The 22,560-nt window shown below is 47.2% G+C and overlaps 1 protein-coding gene across 1 annotated transcript in view; it reads left to right on the forward strand.

Moving 5' to 3' along the window:
- The first annotated feature begins 2,259 nt into the window (after positions 1–2,259).
- The window catches only part of LOC128305133 (fibronectin type-III domain-containing protein 3A), a 54,228-nt gene continuing 33,927 nt past the window's right edge, over positions 2,260–22,560 (forward strand). The window contains exon 1 of the mRNA XM_053042439.1: positions 2,260–3,472. Coding sequence (XP_052898399.1) covers positions 2,476–3,472 — 997 coding nt within the window. The 5' untranslated portion in view covers positions 2,260–2,475. The remainder of the gene's footprint in view (positions 3,473–22,560) is intronic.

The following is a 22,560-nucleotide window of genomic DNA, read 5'->3' on the forward strand; positions in this document are numbered from 1 at the left end:
AAGAGAGAAAGTGATAGAAATAGCCGCCAACCGAATCCTCGATTCTCACCCACCCCCACCACATCCTCTGTCTCTCTGCGTATGTTCAATCACACGCATCCTTGAAATTGACTTCCCAGATATTTCTCGCCTTAAGGGTGGGGAATTGTCTCTTAAACGTTCAAGCTTCGTTGGGGTACCTAGGTAGAGATCATCCTGAGACCCTTCCACTGACTACATGGCATGTGTCTGCTTTACATGTAAATAGCTACGCAGCAAGTGGAATAAATTATTATAGCTTTTTCCTTCGTTCTCTTCCTACATTCCTAAACATCTTTTTACTGTCCTTTGTTCTAACCCTTTTGCATTTAACGAATCTTGTTCCGGGTGTGCTCAAAAGTATATTTATTAAATGGGCCGATAATGATGCCAAAGGGTATTTTCCGCAAAAAAAAAATACACAATCGGACCTGCTGTGTTAGATTGCTTGTTTTTGCGGTCATTATGATTAGATTAGGGAGGCTTTAAAAATGGGAACAGTATACACACACACACAGCGCTCGTTGTAATCGTTTATGTGGCTATGTCTGGCCGCGGACGATAGATTTCAGAATTAAAAACCAATCTACTAAAGCCGCCACCTTTCTTGACCCGCGGTTCTTGATCCGGCGGGGTGTGCAGCATTGTGTTTCAGTAAAGTAAACAGGCACGATTCGAGGAAGCGCATAAGGAAAAGGCTAGGAAATCCCGCAACTCAAACACTTCCACGTTTGGCCCCCCCCGCGATGACGCACATGTGTGTACAAGTAGTGACGTGTGCTTAATTCATTGATGGAAAGCGAAGCCATCGCCACGATATCGGCGATTATGTTGTGTCTATGTTAACACGTCCCCCACGTTCCACAAACATTATCACCACGGCACGTCACAGCTGCACGGGAAGGAGCTCGAGGAAAGCATCAACACTCCAGAGGAAGGCGGTCTCTCGATATTTGCAAGGCCCACGGTTTTGATTGCGTGGGCCATATTTGGTGGTAATATCTTGAAGTCTACTGCATGTCGGCCAAAAATAGAACCTTTCTGACGTCACATCCGGGTGATTCCTGTCGGAGCAGTCGTCGGCAGCTGATGCATGTCGTACGTTGTTGTTCTGATAAGATGGTAGCAGACCCATAAATCATAAGGGCAACGGTGGGGGCGTGTGAAGCGGTCGGGTTTGTGTGAATGGTGTGCGAGGAAAGTTGTGCGCATAAAAGTGCGATAACAGACAGCACCCTCCAGTCAACGGCGGAACCGTAGAGTAGTGTGCCAAAAACACACACCAACTGTGTTTGAATGGGTCTTGTACCATCTGTGTGTTTTGCTGCGCTAAGTATAGTTGTACTACATCATCCTGATGGGTCGTGTAACTAATTGAAGTATCTTTCTTTTTTTTTTTTGCAGACAACACACAACTCGAGACAAGTATTTGCATTATCTGAAGTGTCTGAACCCCCGGTACACGATCAGTTACGATACCACGCCGTGCGTGTGTATGTTTAGGCGAAGATATCGACGACCACAGTAACTTGCAACAAAGTGATCCGTTTTTCGCGGTGTGTGATCCTTCCAGCCCGTGCCAAAAGAGAACGCGAGTGTGTGTGTCTGCTGTGTGTAGAAGGCAGGAATGTTAAACAGATGTGGCGTCGTAGAATGATTGGCCACGCGTATCCTTTCGCCATCGCGCCCCGCAGTGCGTGTTGTGTTTCATAGGATCACCAACCTAGCTCGATCCCACAATCACTGCGTCGTGTGCCAAAAGGTGGGTGGCATGTCCTTCCGCCTGTCCGTTGTACCAGCAACAGTACTACGGCTACTAGCCACCAACTCATCGCGTCATCAGCGCCACGTCAGTGAACGTTCAACCGGTCCGGCGTTACAAAGTGTTAGTGGCGCGGCCGATTGATGAATTTATCTGTTGTGTACCGCCCATCCCCGGCTGTCCCCGATGAAATGCGCCGTAATTAGAGAAAGAGCTCGAGAGCGAACGATCCAGAGGCTGTGTGTCCCCCTTTGGTGTATACGTACCCGCAGTAGGAAGGTGTATGAGATAGCGTGCGCGCGCGCGCTCCGTAACCACAGTTAAGCTCGGTGTCGCGCTGGAGGAAGGCGTCCGTTTGCGTTTGGTTGGTGGTTTTGTCGGCCTTTTGGGCAACGTTACGGTGTCAGTTTATTAGCTGCTCATTCGCGAACTCTGTAGTAACTAGTTAGACCGTACGGGGAAGCCGTGTGTGTTTGCGCGCGTGCGTATGTGTTTGTATGTTTAGTAAGTGTATCCCTGTTATAAAAGGACTTTGATTGTCACTGATCGCTCTCGACCACGCGCCACCTCTGCAACCGTGGTTTCCGTGGCGGAAAATTTCCTCCCACACCTTTTGTGATCCGCGGTTTTAAAGAACGGAATAAATCACGGATAGTGACGGCAGAGCAGGTGCCATCCGCAAAACCAGATTTTCGATGGTAAAGGCACCACTATTATCGACCGCTTCCCAGCAGCAGCACCAGAAGCCCCAGTGCCCGAAGGAGATCATCCACCAGCCGTCATCGGTGGCGCTGTCCTGCGCTTCGTCCACCGCGCAGGTGCTGATACAGGCCCAGCCCCACCATCAACACCTTCACCATCTTCTTCCGGCCCATCCCGCGCAGCTTCAGCAGCAATCGCAGCAGCATCAACAGCAGCAGCAGCAGCAGCAACAACAGCAACAGCAACAGCAGCAACCATTATTCAGCTTTCCGCCTCCACTAACAGCAACGGCAGCGGCAACGGCGGCGTACTATCCGATCGGCACGGTGAAGAAACATCGGCGCGTGCAGATACAGATGGCCACAGAACCACCGGTCGGTGTCGGTACGGGCGGTATCGTAGTAACGAAAACGGCAACATCGGCCGCCATCGCGGTAGTCGCCCCAACGGCACGAAATGCAGTCGCCATGGCCACCGGGTCGCTGAACAGTTGCATCACGACCGGTACCGGTGCGGGGCCGGCCACGGTTTGTAGCGGTGCCGGTTCAACCGTCGGGGTACCGGCGGCCACCAGCCAATCCCAGCAGCCAATTCTAACCCTTGCACCGAGCACGGTAGCCACGAGCGGTGCTATCAAGGTGAACCAACCGACGCTACAGCACCAGCGGATTCAATCGCTGCACCACATCCATCACCATCACCATCATCAGCTGATCAACGGTATACCGGCCACGGCCGGACAGCGGATGCCGGCGAATGCGGCAGCCGCGGCTGCCGTCGTAGCGTCTACCGCCACCCACACCACGCACAATCCGGCCGCCGGTTGGCCGATGGTGGAACCGGTGTTCCATTTCGGGCCCGGCTTTGAGCTAGAAACGCGCCCATTCTGTCCGGCCCATACACCACCGTCGGAGCACGTTGTCCTGTTTCACGTACGACCCGGGGTAGCTGTCACGTTTCAGATCGCGGGCAACCGGGAAACTATACGAGGTAGGTGAAACCCATTTTCTCAAAATTCCTCCGTGCTGTGTTACTGTTTAAATCGCTATTTTAGGTAGAAATTAAAATGCAATCCCGGTAGCTGATTAATCGACATTCGAGTGTAATGCGTGTAACCGGCACGGAAAAGGGCTTTCGTTTGCCGAAATACCGATGCAATTTGTTGGGGTTTTTGGACCAGAAACACTTGTGGCGCGCATATTGAATACAAGTCCCCAAATCTCATCGAGGGTGAACGCCATTTCTCAATCAAATCGTTAAACACAAGCATCAGGCACAACGCCCCCGGGGAGAATGCGATATCTTTTACCGAATCGTTCGGGGCTGATAATACTGATGCGTTAATGATTCGTGACGGTACATTTTTTTTTATGGCAAGCAGCGAGCTGCCACAGGTGCCACAGGCGGAAACCACCAACGCATCACGGGAGCGTTAATTGTTTTATGTTTTCCCTTCCCGGCCCGAAAGTAAAGTTTACTTTCCGCGTGCGCGGCCCATTAAAAGCGATAAAACCCAGCCACCACCACCACCACCGGTCCGCCACCGTGGTGCGACCGAATGTTAAAAGAAAAATCATAAAAAAGGTGAAATGTGGTGACAATTTGCGTCAATCTAACAGCACACAAAAACACACCTTCCCTGCCGTCTGGCGGTGTTTCATTTGGGGAAGGGAGTGGGTGACGAAAAGCGATTATTAATGGTTGCGCCCTGCCTAATCCGGCAGGATCAAACGTTAATTTTTTTTTGTGGTTGTGAATTTTAATAGATTCCACCGGACATCTGGCGAAGGGTTGCTTGATTTCGGGCCCGAACAAAGGCAACTGGCGTTGAAAAACGAAGGGAATTCTCAATAGACTCACCATTTGAACAGAATTCATGTCGCTAGAGTCTCGTACTCTCTTGTCACTGTAGAATGAAAGGCAACAGCTCGAGTCTGCTTGTGTGGTAAAAGCTTGACATTGTGTGAAAAATTATGGCTGAAAATTTAAATCTGTTCCCAACGTTCGGTTTGGTTGCGCGAAAACGAGAGAGCAAACGAGACCCGAATGGAAAGGAAATTATGCGAACAAGTCGCCAATAACACCAGCAAAAGTCCAGACAAGTTGCGGGCATCAACAGCAGCAGGTTGCCGTTGAATGGGGCGCAGAAAGGTGATAAATTTGATTTTCAAATCGGGTCCGTGCCCGTCTTCTCGCCGTTCGTCGACCCCGTGCTAATTCTTGCCACCCACCCACCCACACAACGGTTGGCAGTGTGGGCGCGGATAATGATGCCCGACGGTAGCCAAACCCGAATGAATGTCCACAAGCCGTCCAGTGCGCGGTCGCGGATCGCGCGAGGCTTTCGGAACGTTCGTCGTGCGCCGGTGAGCCAGTACAATGAAATGAATGCCCCGGTCACTTGGCGATGGATAAGGGTAGAGGTTTAATCCATTATTTTCCGGCGCCGTAAGGATCCTGCCGTTGGTCGAAATTGTGCCCAGCGGCTCGGGAATATGTTTATGCAAAAATTGGAGTACGAAGAGAGGACAAAAAATGAAGTGATATAACAAAACGCATATGCAAACGTTGCAAATCGCTGTACTCCGTTGGTGCGAACCATTTGGTCCGTTCCTTCATTGACTGTTTACATTGAATTTGGAATCATATTTGCTGTGCTCGGAAGTGTGGAGCTGTGCGTGCGTCTGTGTGGTGTACGTGATTCAACGAAACGACGTAAATGTGCGCCACATCGATGATTGCCGTCTCCGGGAACGACGAATCGTGGAAGGGTAATGTTTATGCTGTTTTTTCCCCTTCTTACGTTGCTTGAATACTATCAATACGAATTGCGATCGATCGATCGCAGTCAAGAGCGGTTTAGCATACGGTGGCGAGACACTGGTCCAGTTTACCGATGACCCTGAATGTGTCTGTACTGCGTCATTCATACACAGGATATGTGCAATATGTTTACCCTCCGATAAGCTTGCCACGACACACGGCAACACCAGGCACCCTGCGTCTCAGCACGGACGGAGCTAGCTGGAAATCAATTGGGAATTTCCACATTACCATTTACACAGACACTCCGTACCACCGGGTGTTCAAGCATGCTTCATAGCGGTCCCCTTAAATGATCCAATACCGGATACCCGCTAGCCGTATCGTGAGCCAGGCTTTATCGTGCGGCGTGTAACTCGATGAGCTGATAAATTGGCCCTTTAGACGTGGAAATAAGCTCGAAGCTCGGATATCGGAACCACGCGCGGAGGGAAATGGTAACTGGATAGCAACCTTTCAGGCGCGCTCACCAAAACGGAGGGAAAGAATCCGTGAACGAGGAAGGACCGATTGCTGACGTCGATGCATATCGATTCGAGATGTAAAAGATCACATTCAACGAAGCAGCAGGCGAAGGTAGGGAAGGCACATACGACAAAAGACGAGAGCTTAATTTGTTGAACTAAAACCCGTAATGAATTTGACCTTCGGATCCTATTCAAATCGGTCGAACCGCGGGTGATCATCACTGTGCCGGCTCCTGCACACGACCGACCAATACATCAAATCAGTAATGCAATTGTTAGCGATATGATAGTAGCACGAAGAAAATAACCCAGGGCACGACGAGACGGCGGTATTCCCAGCGGGAAATTGAAAGAGATTTTAATTCGCTCAATAAAATATACATCTTACCAACGCCGACACACCACAACACCACCACTGCGGGGATGTTGGATGATGGTTTTGCGATCGACCGAACCGATGCGAAGGTTCATTCGGCATTCACAGCCACTCCATAACCAGTTGCAATAAATCTGATCGTAATAAAATCGTTGTATCCGAGAACCCGAAAAGCGTATACGAGCGTGAGCACGAGGAAAAACAAGCATGAAATGCCGCATTCGCTCTTCATCAACGGTGCGAAGCTGCGAACCGTGGCTTCTCGGTGCCGTTCAAATTAAGATACCGGGGCAACTTGTTGCAATCTCCCCGGTTTTGCGATAGGCCGGACGCGGACACTAACAAATACACGCACACACAAAAAGCCATCCGGATGAACATAATTCCATGGTTGGAAATGCGAGACGGAAGGAAACGCACGGGTGTGCGATGAGAGCATGGCAAAACAGGAACGATAATCTGCCACTCGACTTCCTCGTCGGATAGAATATGATGCGCACCGTCGATGTTTTTTTTTTCTTTATGGGCCATAAATCGTAAGTTAGAGTTGTGTGTGGCCGCGCAACCCGGGTAACCGGGCCCCGCAGACGCGACGCATTCTTGGCTCTGCGGCGTCGCCAGGCCATGTTGTTGTTAACGCGCTGAAAAGCTCACTTTTGCGAAAAGGGTTTTCCTCCTATTTTGATATGTGCCGCCCCCGTGGTCGCCGTGAAAAGAGCGACGATTCTTGTTTCGTCCATTCAACGGTGCAGACCATTTCGGCGAGAAGTGATTCGGCATATAATGGGTTTGAAGCTGTATGTGCATCCTGTGTGTGTGTGTGTGTGTGTGTGTGTATATAGGCCATATAATGTACGCCGCCAGACAACACGAAAGCGACACGGGGTTGGTGTGCCCGGCGGGCGCTTTCGAATGCAGCTCAGCGTTGCGTTGCTGGGACATAAAGCTGGAATGGTGCAGAACCCCCCAAACAGAGTTCCATCGCGAAGGTGGAACCCTGTCGGGCTAGAATCATAAAGGCTGCTTGTTTTTTTTTGCTTCTTTCCGCACACTGGGTAACATTTTTGCGGAAATAAAACATCATTTTGTTGTCTGTTTTTTTTTTTGCTGTACAAGAAGGCGGAGGACATAAGGGAAACGATTGGGCGGAGGTAATATGCACGTAAGTTGTAAAAGTGCAGCACGGTGCAGTTTCAGCCAGGCAGGAAGAAGCTCATAAAAAATGTAATTATTGTTAGTTTGATGAGCAGCGCAGGGAAGGTTAACGTTCCCGTGGCGTCTGCAGAAGGTTGGCTAACTAGCGGGACCAGCAAGATGGTTGTCTCATTACCCTACGGTCCACAGACTTCTGACTGCGTCCATGGTGCCAAAAAATTGCACCAAAAACTGCCCATTTATTAGCAGAGTTTTGCATTTATTTTTGGAAAAGTGGATTTATAGTTTTCATAAAAAAGGGCAGTTATTGTTGTTCTTTTTAATTCGCTCTACCTAAAGTGTTGTATCTCTCTTCAATGTTTGAGTAATATACGTGAAATACCGAGCCTAGCTTTCGGGGACGGTGCATAATGTGACAATCCTTTCGCGAACCCTGACTAAGCGTGTCATTGAGAACAAGCTGTGCATTATTAACGAGTGTTGTGGTTAAGGAATTTTTCATATGGAACTTTATTAAGAAGTCATTCAAATGATTGATCGATTCTCCAGGGGGGAGGTCAAAAAACTTGAATGATTTATGAATTTTTGAAATTTAGATTCAGATTCGTTCATCGCTATTATTAACTATACTAATTGTTAGAGCCAAGGCTCCCAATTTCATATTCCGATTCCGGCCAGCCTATTTTATCTCATTATAATTAGTGGTTTGACAATCTTTCCCACTTCAGGCCTCTTGCTGTATGATATCTATGATTTATATCACCTATCTGTGATCTATCTGGACATTTATAATTTGAATATTATCCATAAAAGAGTTACCAGTTAGTCTATATGGTTAAGGTCCTGTAGAGATTTTAACTTGTAACGGCTGTAGCTAATGTATTATTTGACTCCACCGGCTAGGTCCTATACAATATGTCAATCAACCGCTAGTCGCAACATCAGCGTCAATAACAACAACTTCTTGTTCTTCTTAATCGACGCAACAACCTCAAGAGGTCGATGTCTGTCATTTCTGGCTAACTTTGACTTTATTTAGCCGTAGCCGGATAGTCAGTCCTGTGTACGGATGATTGCTCCGGATAGGATTTTGGACCGGTCGTTCCTGTCATGTGCTACCAATAACACCACCGAGCCGCCAGCACAACAACATCATGGTTAAAAAACTATAGAAACGTAGGACCAAATCCTGATGTGTTTCGATCGACGACGTTTCTGTGTATGACATCGAACGATGGGGTCTTCTTTTCGCGTAAAGACCTATGATGCCTATCATTTCTAGCTTCTTCTTCTATATCAGCACAACAAACCTCAAGGGCCTGAAACTTCTGGCTTTCTTTGACTTTTTATTTTTACCCGCAGCTTTATGTAGTAAGTCCTGTGTACGGCGGAATGGTTCGGATGGGATTGTAAGACTGAATTATTAGGATTGTAGCTAGGAAATTAAGTACCAAGTGTAGACGAACCGGATAATGGGAATGACATAGGAAATGAACTGTAGAATGAACTAGAAATGAACTGTACATGGACTTAGCAATAAACGAGTTTCAACTGGACTCCTCGACGTGGTTACATCTATCCTTTGAACATTGCCATATCGAACAATGACCGGTCCTGTCGTGTGAAGACTGTCGTCACTACCAATGGACGACCAGGCTACCCCATTTCTGGATTATTAGTTTTATATTACCATCTAGCCGGACAGTCAAGTCCTTGCTACGTGGGATCGGGATCTCGATGAAAATTTGGACCGGTCCTATAGTGTGAAAACCGACGCAGCTATCAAAAAGGACCGCCCAGATAGAGGATAAGGATGATTAAGCTGAGCGTATGGTACTTAAGTAATACAAAATTTGACAATGTAGTTTGACCAAGATGAGTGAATGATAGATACCCCTGAATCAGTGGCGGGTTTAACGGTAAGCAAACTAAGCAATTGCGGGGGGCCTCGAGCTGACGGGGACCCCGAGCTGAGACAGGCCGAGAGTTGAGGATTTACCTACCTAAAAGTATTGTTGCTCAGGGCCTCCGCACTCCTAAATACGCCACTGCCCTGAATATAAGTATTGTTACGAACATATTGGTATAAAATATTCATATAGCGTTATTACACTTGACGTACTTCTTCAAATGTTTCATTTAACTCTACAAAAGCTCGTCAAACCACAGTGTCGTCTTCCGATTTTCCTTAAGTTTGTTTTAACGTCGTGGTATAGCCAAATTCTGCGTACGTGGGAGAATGTTTGTAGAGACTGTGGTGAAACTATCACTAAACTACCGGAATGCCCTAACCATTCTAGCGTTACTCGATTATTTATAGAGCTTCTGGATTGCACGGTGTAGGGAAGTATAGATCGTCCTTAACTAATATCGATACCGGAATATAATGATGAGCCGCCTTCTGGAGGAGGCAAAGGATCGATTTTCTTCTTAATCAAATGAGACGAGTTGGTACAAAATTGAAGCCCCACCGTACGGTGAAGCGGCGAGAAAATGGAGCAAGACTAATAGACAGCAAACACCAGGAAGACGCAGCAAAGTAGGACGTCAGCATCTATAGCACAGCGGAAGGCGCCTAAACCCATCAAAATATTAAGTTTCCACGTCACGAACTTTCAGCGGTAATGTTCGTAAAGAGATGCAAGGATCTCAGTTTCCTGCTGTTGCTTCGGCAAGAGATTCACATGCTAAATGTTGTCACTGACTGCATTAATGAAAGGCTGTCATTGCGGAAGGATGCGGGTGGTGTTCATGGGTGGTAGTGACATACGCAACGATGTTTGGTGTTATTTAAGGTTATTCGACAAGCACCCGACTCCGCCCGTCCTGTCAAGTGGGAGAAGATGTCCGTGAAGAAAGCTTCCTACAAATAAGCTAAAACCGGTGTGATGGATATGCTTTAAATGTACTTTCAAAAGTGGAACGAACTCACGCCCCTCAACCCCCATATTTGTGCCGATAAAATTGAATGTTCGTCGTTAGCCGAAGGAGGACGTTTCCTTTTGATAGCACACCATATGCTTCGTTGCCCGTTACATGTCCGCTGCTGCTGCATTGGTGGTAACATGCAGTTTGACATCCTTTTTCCCGTATGCAACATGCGGAGTTGTAGTGTGCACGTGAAATATGAGTGCGCTATCGTGATGAACGACGAACCGCACACCGCACCGGCCCGTAAGGTTGAACGAGCGTTTCGTGCTTGTCGTCTAAAAAGCAACGCTACACATGTAAGCGCCACCGTGGTTGTGTGGAGCAAGGGAACATGCACCAAAGTTAAGACGTTGCCTTTATCCACAGACCGGGGCATACAGTCGCAGGGAAAGGACCCACTCTGTCACGCGGGACTTAAGGTCGGTACACTTCGTTAGTGATTCTTTAATGGATCCTTCTGTCCGATCCGTTTGCTCCTTTCGTAGGCGTTTGCAGTTTGTGTCGGACGCTGTGTCGGCAAGGATCTCGGCGCTGAAGAGCGAATGCCAAGTGTACTAAAATATGAAGTGATGGTACCATCAGCATATATTCGCTCCCGGGGGCTTGGACTTGGACTTCGTTCCAAATTTGTGCAAAAACTATCCACGTGTACGCGCGAGATGCACCACGTTGTGTGCGGTGACGACGAGCTGACGACCAATCTGCACACAGATACAGTAGGAAGGGCAGTTGTACTCTTGTGTTGCCGGTCGTTGACAAGCAGCACTTTGTTGCGTTGTATGTTGCTCTCTTTTATGCTGTCACACGGCACATCGCAAACGGATGGAGGACAATGATAGTGGAAACATAAAACTGGAACTGCTGAACAAATTCGAATCTTGTCGCACGCCGAACTCGTTGAAAAGCTGCGACAGGAAGGATGACCCGAAAATGAAGTCTGTCAAGCTTAGCCCCCCGCCAAAAATTCCTCTGAATGTGGGCAGATTTTGGAGAGGAATTATTAAAGTGTGCAGCAGTTCGGAGGGAAAGGCGGGAAAGAACTTATGAGTCCTTCTTAACCTCATTTTCTGTTCCTCAATAATGTTTTGTTTGTTTTCGATAACGTTACTTTCCGGTGAGGTAGCAAATGGTGTTTGGGGGATGCTGGAATGTAATAAAAACCCTCCTCACTCACCTTACTTCTTTGTTCGTGTTACTTTGGCCCATCCACCTTCGCGACAGCAGAGCCATTCGGTTTTGCACAAACAACATTGTTTCCATGCTTCTCAAGGACGTTGACAATATATTTCTATGGGCACAACAGGGGTGGATGTGCAGTGTTTTGGCCGTACACAATCCGTGGCAAGACGATGCTACTCTGCACTTTTCCACTGTTGATTCTGTGGTGCAAATAAGTGGCAACCATTCGTAGCGTTTCCGGTTCTTTGGTTAAACCCGGCAGAGGTGCCATTACAATCGCACAGTAAAAAGTGCATTTTATAGTAGTGCCAATGCGCTCGGGATGGTTGAAAGCAGTGACAGTAAGTGTGTGTCGGGGGGGAAGATCGTCGAGGGTTTTAATGTGCCCAAAGACCTCGGCATTAAAGGCAACGCTTTTATGCTCCCATATTTTCCATCGCAGCATCGCTAGTCGCAATCGCGCCTGTGTTAGTCATTCCAGCTTTTATTCCAGTGGTGTTAGTAATGGCGGCGGGGATCTCCATTACCGACCGAGTTGTTTGGTGATAATAAAAGTTTTCACTGCAGCGCCACTGCACATTACAAAACTCGAAGTAACTAATCCCCGGACTTCGCGGCGGCGGCCACTCCCCCCACGGTGCTGCTGCCGTCTCACAAGTGTCTTCGCGACAGGGTTACGGTACGGAAGGCATTCCACTCGCTAAACCGACAAGATACGTACACGGTGCATCGTTTTGTGTTGCATTCGAAGTCTTCTCGGCTTCCTGTTCTGGAATCCGAACCGTTACAGTTGTTGCCAAAACTGTAGGACCATTAAGATCGATAGAAATTTTTAATTGATTAAGGGAAATTTAATTGTTTGAATATTTATTATCAAAATATCCTGCATTAATAAAGCATTGTGGAATTAATCCAACTTTTTTATATGATTAAGAGAAGTTTATGGATAACTAATGGTCTAAACATACCACATCGTGATCACAATAAAACTATTTGTTGTTTCTGCATTTTGGTATTGAAAGCTATGTTTATATAGAACTTTTACAATATATCTTACTTTCTAGTAATTTTTTCCTATGTAAGAGAATTACCCTCTTCAAATGATCCAAATCGATGTCCTTTTATTTATTGAGAATCGACATCATACAGAACCAAACAAAAAGTCAATAGGATTGAAATCCGGGAGCCCCACAGAGCTGTCTCCAAAAAGTCGTCTAAATCACTCAGCAACCGAGTTTGGACCAAATTTCCGTAAATTCTGGTACACCGTCCTGCTGCAACTGGTAGTAGTCTTTTCAGTAGAGGTTTCGAAGCCTAGAGGTAACAACCTACATCAAAAACTGCAACAACCTACATAAAAGTGTAAATGTACGTTGAGTTGGTTTTGACCTTGTTTTTCATAGAATATTCGAGTTTTCATAGAGATCCGGACACAGAGAGTGATCGCTTACGGGGACTATCTTAGAAATCTCAGAATAACATAGAATTCTTCAAGCTCGTCTTTTAATACAAATAATCCTTGGCTCCTGAAAAATTTATGCCCATTGTGAAGAATTGATCGGGTTAACCTGTCGATCATTGTGTTATTAATATTTTCAAAGTCAAATATAGCTTGAAGTATTTGAGAAGTGATCAGAAATAAGAGAAATGTTAGAACATATTTAAAATCAAGCTAAACCATATCAAGAATCATATTTTCTGCATTGAATCATTGTGATAGTAACGTACTGATCTAATGAGCTAATGGGAGAAATACCTGAGAATTATCCCAAAAACTCTTTTGAATCATAAACTAAAATGGTACAAGCGTCTAAACCGCTACATTAGCGTATCCCTACATTGGTATTAGCGATCTTATCCCGGCAATAATCAGCCAAGGAATTAAACATAGGAATAATTCTATAGTTTTGACAACGACTGTATGTGGCAAGTGCTGGCAAACGGAGTTTTTGGTGGTGGAATTGTGGAACCCGTGGTCCATCCCGTTGTGAAGGGCCTCCGACGACCGGTAGGGGGGGATTTTGTCTTGGGCAGCGAAAAGAGGGGTTGGTGAAGAGGGGAGCACTGCAAATGCAGTTAACGATACAACAGTGTATTTCATCTGTTTGCACTGGAAAACTGGGAGCATTAGGATGGGAAAACCCGGGTTGAGGTACAGGGTGGTCCGAAATGTCCGGGGCAGCTAAAGTGAGATAGCGAACTTCTTGCTTGATTTACTGCATTGTGTGTGTGTGTGTCTAGATGGTGCCGTGTTCCGGATCTGTTCGGTTCGGTACTGGTCAATTGGTCTTTGTTACGGTCTCGATGCGCCAGGGGCAAGGCAACCAGGGCAAGGGTGAGGGAAGGGAGTGGAGTACATGATGGTTGGAATCTGGTTTGTGGTTGTTCGCGCTCCGATTGCACAAGTGGTTGCACATGCACTCTTCGCTGTCGATTGAACTCTTTAAAGATGGTGTCATCCCTCTTCAGAATGTCCCACCATCTACTGTTTTGCTGATGGAGAAGGGGAGGGGGTGGGGGGGCCGTCTGTTCTTGGTCTCTCGGGGTTTTATACACACGCACGCAGAGAGCCATATAGCCGAGGGAGAGACGGATAGTTTGCCGGATTGCCGGTAGAACTCGAAGGGAAAAGCGGAGGTTTTGATGGAGGAGCGCTGGCGGCTGCTAGCGGACTGTGGTCGTATTGTATCGGTTCAGTCGATTCATTGCACTGGAATGCAGCGGGAGCCAGAGAGTTTCGAGACATAAGCTGACATCATGCACTGTTGCAACATGCATGTACAAACACACTCACACACACACACACACAGAGGCACATGCCGCGCGGTATACGATCACACTGTTCTAGCTTTTATGGAGAAGCACAGGCTCTCAACGGCAACAACGGCGACCTTCTTCCGCGCGTGTGTTACCGTTCTGCCGGCCGGAGTGATTATTCCGTCTAATTGAGTTCGAGTCAATTATTAGTTCTCTCCCAAGGGAGGACGGGACTACGCTGCACTTAGTGGCCGCATAAGACCATCCTCGGTCCAAAGAAAAGCACACCAATTCATGCCGGAACCAATCTCAAATCGGAGCGGGGAGTTCTTGTTTTTTTTTTTGCGATAATGATTTGTTTAATTGTTTCTGAAAGCTTTGTTCCAAACGAATTATGTATCGCATTTGTCAGCGTTAAATGATCTGTTGCGTGTTTGCTTTCTTTTCTTCATTCTTTGGATGATGACGGCAGTGGCTGTAGAAACATTTTCTAAACACATCACCCCTAACATGGCCCTTCAACTAACGCATGGTTAATGATGACGATGATGATGATGATGATGAAAGTATGCAATGGATGGGTGAGCGAGATAGGTGATCGTTAAACCAAAAGCAAACGTGTCACACTGGCAGGGCGGAATTGACGGAATTGCTGGAGAATGTGACTCGCCGCATACCAAGGCGATCAATTCCTGTAGCCGCAGATCGGCACCACCACACCGATACAAGCAGATAAAGTCGCACCACATAAAAGTCACTTTTTGGTGCGGTGCGCGTTGTGTGCGTGCGCACAAAATGCACACACCCACACGCACATGCAGCCCTTAGAAAGTGAGCATAAAACATTCTTTCGCGAGCATAAAACTGATCGCCGCCTTTCTAAGTGTGTGTGTGTTTGTATGTTGAAAAATTCTCTTTCTCACATAAAATGTAGGGTTTTTTTTTTCTTGTGTGGCTCCCATTCCGGTTTATGTGCGCCGCTCTCTCGCGCAATGTTGCTCAATGGTATGCATCGCTGAACGCCATTCACGCCATTGTGTGGTGTTTCGGCAGTTCCGTGTGTGGTGCTGCTGTGCACGTAGCCGTCGTGGCATAATCTTCGTTTTGTTCCACCCTTCACGTTTCGAACCACCCTTTGCGTTGCGCCCGCATGCAGTGAGCCCGTGACGAATCGCTCACATTTCGTGGTGAGCTATAGCATCAACCCTGCAGCTCACCAAGGGTGAGATCACGTTTTCTCCCATCCACAACTCACTTTCTCTCCAAAAATTGTCCGTTGTGCGCTGCGGCACGGCATTTGTTTATGTGAGGGTTGATTGGAAAGTGGCCAGAAACGGTCGCCAGCCCTTTTGAGGGTGAACGCGGCTCAGACGGCAGGCGCACCAGTCGCGAGTGACGTGCGCACGGCGAAACACATACACGAGAGAGAGAGAAACGCGTGTGCGTTCCCGTACCAGCAGAATTTTGTGTTTATCTGTGGTGTGTTGACGGGTTTTGTTTTTTGGTAATTGTTACGAAGTGAGCAAAACAAAAAAAAGAAGCTTATATACAACAACAAAATTCCATCAACATCAACAACCCCCTTGTGGAAGAAGAAGAGAAAAACACGAATCAGTGTATAGTGTAGTGTTTGTGGTTGTGTGTGGTGCCTAGTGAGTAGTACATCCGCATCATCATCATCATCATCATCATTATCGTGACGGAATAATGTTAGTGTCGCACCGCAAATAATGCGCTTTTTTGCTGTATGGAGTTGATGATGTTGTTGATGCTCCATTATTACTACCACAAACGATGCAATTGGTTGTTGAAAAGGGGGTTTCAGGCGACGACCACTACCAGTACCAGTTAGTGGTTCCCCTGATTTCATGTGGAATCCGGTTGCCCCTTCTAGGGGTAGTAGTATGCGTGGAGATGCCGTCGGCGCGATGCGCGATCGGTCCAACCTCCCCCTGAAATCAACCACCCACCCACACCGTCCTCCTGCTTCCCCTCTCACCCCCACCAATCGTGTAGGTCGCGTCGTCGCGAGCGGACGCAGGCGCATGCGAGAGTGGGTCGTCGCGACAACAGACCCAACTGATCGTACCGTTCCCAAGTGTTGAGCTGGCGGATTGCCGCCGCCATCTCGCTGAGCGAAGTGTGCGTGGAGAGAGCGAGTGAGAGCGAGTGAGAGAGAGAGAGAGAGAGAGAGAGAGAGAGAGAGAGAGAGAGAGAGAGAGAGAGAGAGAGAGAGAGAGAGAGAGAGAAATTAGCTTCCGCCGATTGTGCACAACTCTGGTGCGGTGTTGTGTTCCCTTTGTCGAGCGCCTGGCGTCGTGGCACAAACGGGGCCCAACCGTTCCGAGCGCCTGTAGTCGAGCTGATCTTTACGCCTTCCGTACCACTGTTAGCGTGCGTACCTCACAGAGGCCACCCAAGATTTTAGGGGTATTTTTTTTTATTGCAGTGAGTTTTTCCTCTTTCTATTTTGTGCCCTTTTCCGGAACGTGAAAAACGGAATACGAGTGAAAATTTGTTGTACAGAAACCCTCCAAACAAAAAGTGCGTCTTTATACTTAACTTCCGTTAGACGTAAAAGTGTGCGAAAGAAAAAAAGAACGGTGCGCGCATGTAAATTCGTTGTGACTTCCTCGTTCTCCTCCGGGAAAACGGGTGAAAAAAGGAAGGTGTCATCCCTTGGCACAAGTGCGTTGCACTTGTTGTGCATCTTGTTGCATCCCGAGTGCCCGAGTGAACACACAAGACACACGAGCCGGGGAGGAGGGCAGTGTGAGTGCGAGTCAAAACCAGACCGAAAAAAGGCGTACAATCAAAGTTTTGTACTGTTCCAGTGAGTTGCGTTATGCGTGAGTGTGTGTTTATGTGTGTGTGTGTATTGTGATGCGGTGAAGATTGGCCTCGTTTCTGCTTTTTTTTGCTTCTCTCGATCGTTCGCCGATCTTTAAGACACACTACCCAAAACCACCCTCCGCTCGTGATGCCTTCAAAAGCAACTTCTAAAACAACCGTGCAGCCAGTTGCCGTTGCTGCAGTGATTATCATTCCACGCGGAAAGTTTGTTTGTCCGCCGGCCTTCCCCCCTCCCCCGGTAGGGTTGGTGTTTTTGCCTAGCAGTGGGGAATTTGTGGGGAATATATTGCATTCGCCAACGAAGAGCAGAATCATCGATCCTCCACTGTTCCACAAACTGTTCGCTGTGTTGTTTGCAGTACCCATCCCAGCAAACACCCCGGCAGAGAGCGCATAAGAAAAACAACAGCCCCAAAGCGGCCGTTGGATAATTGCAACAATTATTGTGCTTTCGGAGGCTTTAGCTCCGTCGAAAACCGATGCGGGTATATGGGGTCGCGGAACCAGCGTCCAAGGGTGGGGGGGTGGAAAGGGAATGGGAGCACAGGAGGGGGCTGTCTGTTTTGGAATGTAGACCACTAGGTGTATATCGGTCCGAATGAAACCCCTGGATGGGGCTGTAGGGGATGGGAAGGTGGGGTAAAAGGGGAGGGTGGAGGGTAGAGGAGGGCATCGATCGAATACGCGTCGAACTTTCGTTTTCGCTGTACAGCAACATTGGCTGTGCATAAATACAAATTCTTCCCCTTCTTCTTCCTGCAAGACACTCCCCCCTCCCCCTCCCCCCCCACCAACCCCTCGCACACCTTCGGAAAGTGATGAGGTGGTTGAGTGCATTCCCCCGTGAAAAAGCAAAGGAAAAAAAATTGCAGACACACGCACACAGCACCACGCAGAGCGAAACAAAACTTGGAGACGTGGAAAAGCCATGGGCAGCAGTTTTGTTGCATGTTTTTGAACGATAGTGGGGGGGAAGGGGGGAGTTTTTGTTGGTGTGTCCCCCCCACGGCTTTGGGTTTTGCCATTTTTCTTCTTTTCGCTCGCTTCATTCTGTGCTGCACACACTTGTAAGGAAGTTGACCTCTCGGGTTTTGTATTTGTGTGCGTTGTCTTTTTTTTCATCTTCCAGTTTTCCGTTCAAGTGGGACCCCACCAACAACATGAATGGTATTTGGGAGATGCGAGAGTGGTAACATCGGCGAGTTTTCCCTCATCGCCAGCAGATGACGACGACGGCCAGAGTGGCTGAAAATGAAGTTTTCCCTCTTGAAGAGTAGTGCCCTTCCCTCTCTCTCCCCCCGTGGTACTTGCCCCCATTTTCTTTCGGTGCATGTACACACAAGTGCATCTCCACCACACGCATACACGCGAAGCTCTTTTTCTCTCGCTCTGCTTACACGGCGGGATGTGAAAGCAGATCCACATTTCCAACGCTGTGTTGTGGCTAAAATCTCACTGCATATGTGTGTGTGTGTGTTTACACAGAAAGAGAAAGAGGCAAAAGTGGCCGGAAACACAACACAAGGGGAAACGATGTCACGAGCCGGAAAAGCGGGAAAAGCCAAGAAGTTGCGGAGTGTTTTAAAGATAAGAAGAACACCCAAGGAATAAAAGACCGATCATTGAGAGGGAGAAGCACCGATATGTTTCTAGAAAGAAAACAACGCAGGACAAACAGATGCAACGCACGAGAAGAATAAAACAAGAACAAAAACTACAAGGGAAAACAAAACACAAATGCAAAGTTTGTGATTATACAGTTGGCTGTTTTTTTGCTGTTGTTGTCGTGGTAGATGCTCTGTGTTGTGCATGGTATGGTTTTATCTTCGACCCTGCTTCTGTTGGTGGTGTGGCGACTCCGATGTGGCAGACTGAGTAATGTCAAATATATGTGGCATGTGGCAGTTTGTTTCCCAGTTTTTGTTCGGAAATATTGACACATAACTTAGTGAATATTTCCCCATTCCTGGAGAAGAAATCAGGAAAAAAAATGCTTCGATAATTCGGGAGGAAAAGGGGTGTAGAATTTTAAAAAGCTCCAGTAAAGCTCTTATCCAGGTTTGCACCATGTTTTATGCAACGGCTTCAATTCGAAATTATACAAGGCTTAATAGAAAATCAAATATTGTTAACAACCTAATTGCGTCATACTGCTTTGGTTGATTGGATAGCTGTTCGATTGGAAAATCGTTCGTAAGAGTAGCCCTAATTGATGAATTAGTCTTCGATACGAACCGTCGAACGAGTTTTGCGATCTTTCCTCAATGTATTGTTGTGCATTCGAGTGATGTTTGTGAACTATTTTCAAGCAGAAATGATTATCCAGTTTTGGACGATAATTGCCTTTTGCCAGCTAACCAACTCATTTATCCTTGTTGACTGCTGTTTTGACTGCCAAAGAGTCACTATCGTCTAAAGCAAAGGCGGTTTCGTATCGTGCACAAGATCGTATGGAAATTTGTATTCAATTAATTTCCGCTTATTAATTTTACTGCAGTTGTTGGCCGTTATTTATCGTATTTATTATATGCACCTTGAGCGACAGTAAATACACTCGATTTAGGTAAATCTGATTCAGATTCTTGAATCGAAATGAATCATTGGGATAAATGAATGAATGAAGCTGAATCTTCATTTCAAAGGTTCATGAATGACTCGTTATGTGAGTCGAGGGATTTGAATGATTCCTCGCTAAAGATTCACATGAATGAGACTCAACAGCTTTCCTTCTTATGAATGATTCATTTAAGTACATCACACTAGTAAAACTCTGTTACATTTTTCTCTTTATTTCGAACTTTGGTGGCTTAAAGACTCCTCCTTACTTAGTTGAGGATCGATCATGAGAGTCGCGTAAATGTTGGGGGGGGACTTTAGTTAACTTTTTGTTTCCTTTTACCTGCAGAAGAAAAGTCCTTACAAAGCCCGCACAGCAACACGAAACAGTCTAGATAGGATTTGAACCATGACCCGTTAGTATGAAAGCCCGAAGACCATGGCACAAGCACATTAAGCCATCTTGAAGCCCGCTCGCTAAGTACACAATAAAAAATCTACACCATTTCTTCTATTGGCACAGTTGTCACTTGAGATATTCTTCTTGCTGCTGCTGGCGCTCTTTCGAACGATAGCACTATTTGTTGATTCAGAATTTATCAAACTCACAGCAGTGGCCACCCAGTACGTAACCTCGTTTGCACTGTCATTGATGCTGAGTAAATTTGGTTGTTCAGTGTTGTTTTCTTTCTTTTCCGGCCGGTGTCTATATTTTTTTTTTGCGACGACAAATAATGAGGTGTGGAAACACACGGATGTTTATCCAGATGCCGAAGTAGAAGAGCATTTGGGTGCTACCACACGGCACAGACACCCGGCTCGTACGTGCCACGATCGTGATGGTTAAAAGACTGCTTGATGTGTGTTTACATTAAGCACGACTTGATGATTCGATTTGGATTTTCCACTGTTTTGGGGTGTGATTTTTGTTGTCGCCTCGAAAGGAGCACGAAAAACTTGTGCATTTCCCCTCAATCTCGATCAATCGATAATAACAAAACGAGGGGGATGATCGTGAGATGCTGTGACTGGTTATACACGCGGATCATTAGAAATGAACCAATGCTCTGCTCTCCGGTGTCCCTGCTCGAAGGGCTGGCAGTGATCTCTGGTAGTAGTGCCAAGAGAGCAGAACACCCCGATCGAGAGTCCGCTAGCAGAGTGTGTGTGTGTGTGGCAATTGACGACGCGTCATCGTCGTTTTTACTGAAGCCCCCGAATAGGTCGCGAGAGCCCGCGACGATCTCGAAACCGCCAACACGCACACACGGGGTAGGACACAGAGATGACGATGGGATGGGTTCCGTATTCGTGGCACTTCAAACATCTCGCGATCTCACACGCGCGCGCACTGTTCGCCAAGTTGCGTTCCCGTTCGTTCGCTGTCGAGAGTCGAAACGCGGAGTCTAGTAGTAAGGTTCGGTTTCAGTTTGAGGTACCGAGTTTTTTTTTGTTTTAACTGTTGGAATTTTCGTTCAAGTGAATGTGGCAGGAATAGGAGCATGATAAGGGAGGAGCGCTTTTCTTTAAGGGTGAAAGATCCGTGTCGTGTGGTCAAAAGTGTATCAAGCATGGTGCTGGTGCATGATACGCGTGCCCTATTACGCTTCCAAACTTCGCATTTTATTGAACCGTGGCCGTTAATGAATGATTTTTGTTGGTGATTTTTGTGATCTTGGGCTTATCCTCTCCGCTGCAGTTGTTGTGTAGCTGATGTGCCATTCCGTTGCGCTGCTATTTTATGCGAATAATCATCCAACTCCTTCTCCAACACGCCTCTACGCGGTTTATGCTGATGCTTCTCGCGTACCATTTGCAGAAGATACTAGAAAAAAGAGATTGTCCACAAGCGAGCGGGGATGATGATGAGTCTAGCGACGGGAAACGACGTGGTATGCGCGATGCGGATGGACAAGTGAGAGGGAACCAACCAACGTTCCGTCCGTGTTTCATGCTGTGCTGTTTTTTGTTGTTGTTGCCGTTGTGTTAACTTCTTCTACCCATGCTCTGGTGCTGTGTGCCGCCGCTGTGTTGTGTTCGGGGTTGTGAAATTATGACTTACACCACTTTGGCCCTTCTACTGTGCGGCGCGCACTATTGTTGTGCTTAGAGACTTCCCTTCGCCGTCGGGTTGGGTGTTATGCTGCTGGGAGGGATGATGGGGTGCTGCGGACGGCCAGAGCAATTTATGCTCGCTCTAGCGGGTCCCTCTCAGCTGTGGCTGTGTGTGTGTGTGTGTGTGTTTGCGCTGTGTGTAGTGAATGTGGCATTTAAAGAGATCGGTACACAGCTTCAACAGCAGCAAAAAATAGAGAGTGGGACGATAGTGTTGGGTGAAGCGAAGCGAACGTTGTTTTTTTGTTGTTTGCTTCATTGTTGTGTTCTTTTCTTAACCAATTTTCTTATTAAATCGAAGTCATTCATGCAAATTTCCTTACAACCACCACCACCACCCCTAAAGGGGCTGACCAGAGGGGGTAGAAGGAGTAAAGGTGAAAGGGGTAGTAGCAGCGGCACCGCGGGTTAGGATGAATATTGCGACAATGATGGGATTTAGTTGGAGTTGGCTTTTGTGGCTTGTGGTTGTTGGTGATCATGATCATGTTTCTTGGGCCATTTTTTGCTCCGTCGCGCAATTTTATGAATCACGAGCCACAATAGTGTGTGGGACGGTTGTGTGCGGTATAAGTGTGTGTGTGTGTGTGTGTGCCGGTACAATGATGGGGTTTGACTCCCCTTTTCTGTGGGGAAGGGAGGGGTTGGTGAGTGTGGGGGATGATAGTTGACGTTTTTCGCGTTTTTCATCCCCTTCTCTCCCAGAAAATACAAGCGAATGCGAGTCTATTGGCTCGCCTAGAGTGTGTTAGTGTTGGACTGCAAGCTGCGCTTGGTGTAGTTGTTGTGTGCGTTCGTGCATATTTGCTGGAATGTTGTGCAGAAACCAGGCAAAGGGATTGGTTGGGTGGACTGAATCGTAGTGA

This window comes from Anopheles moucheti, chromosome 3 (assembly GCF_943734755.1).
Source record: "Anopheles moucheti chromosome 3, idAnoMoucSN_F20_07, whole genome shotgun sequence".
NCBI lineage: Eukaryota > Metazoa > Arthropoda > Insecta > Diptera > Culicidae > Anopheles > Anopheles moucheti.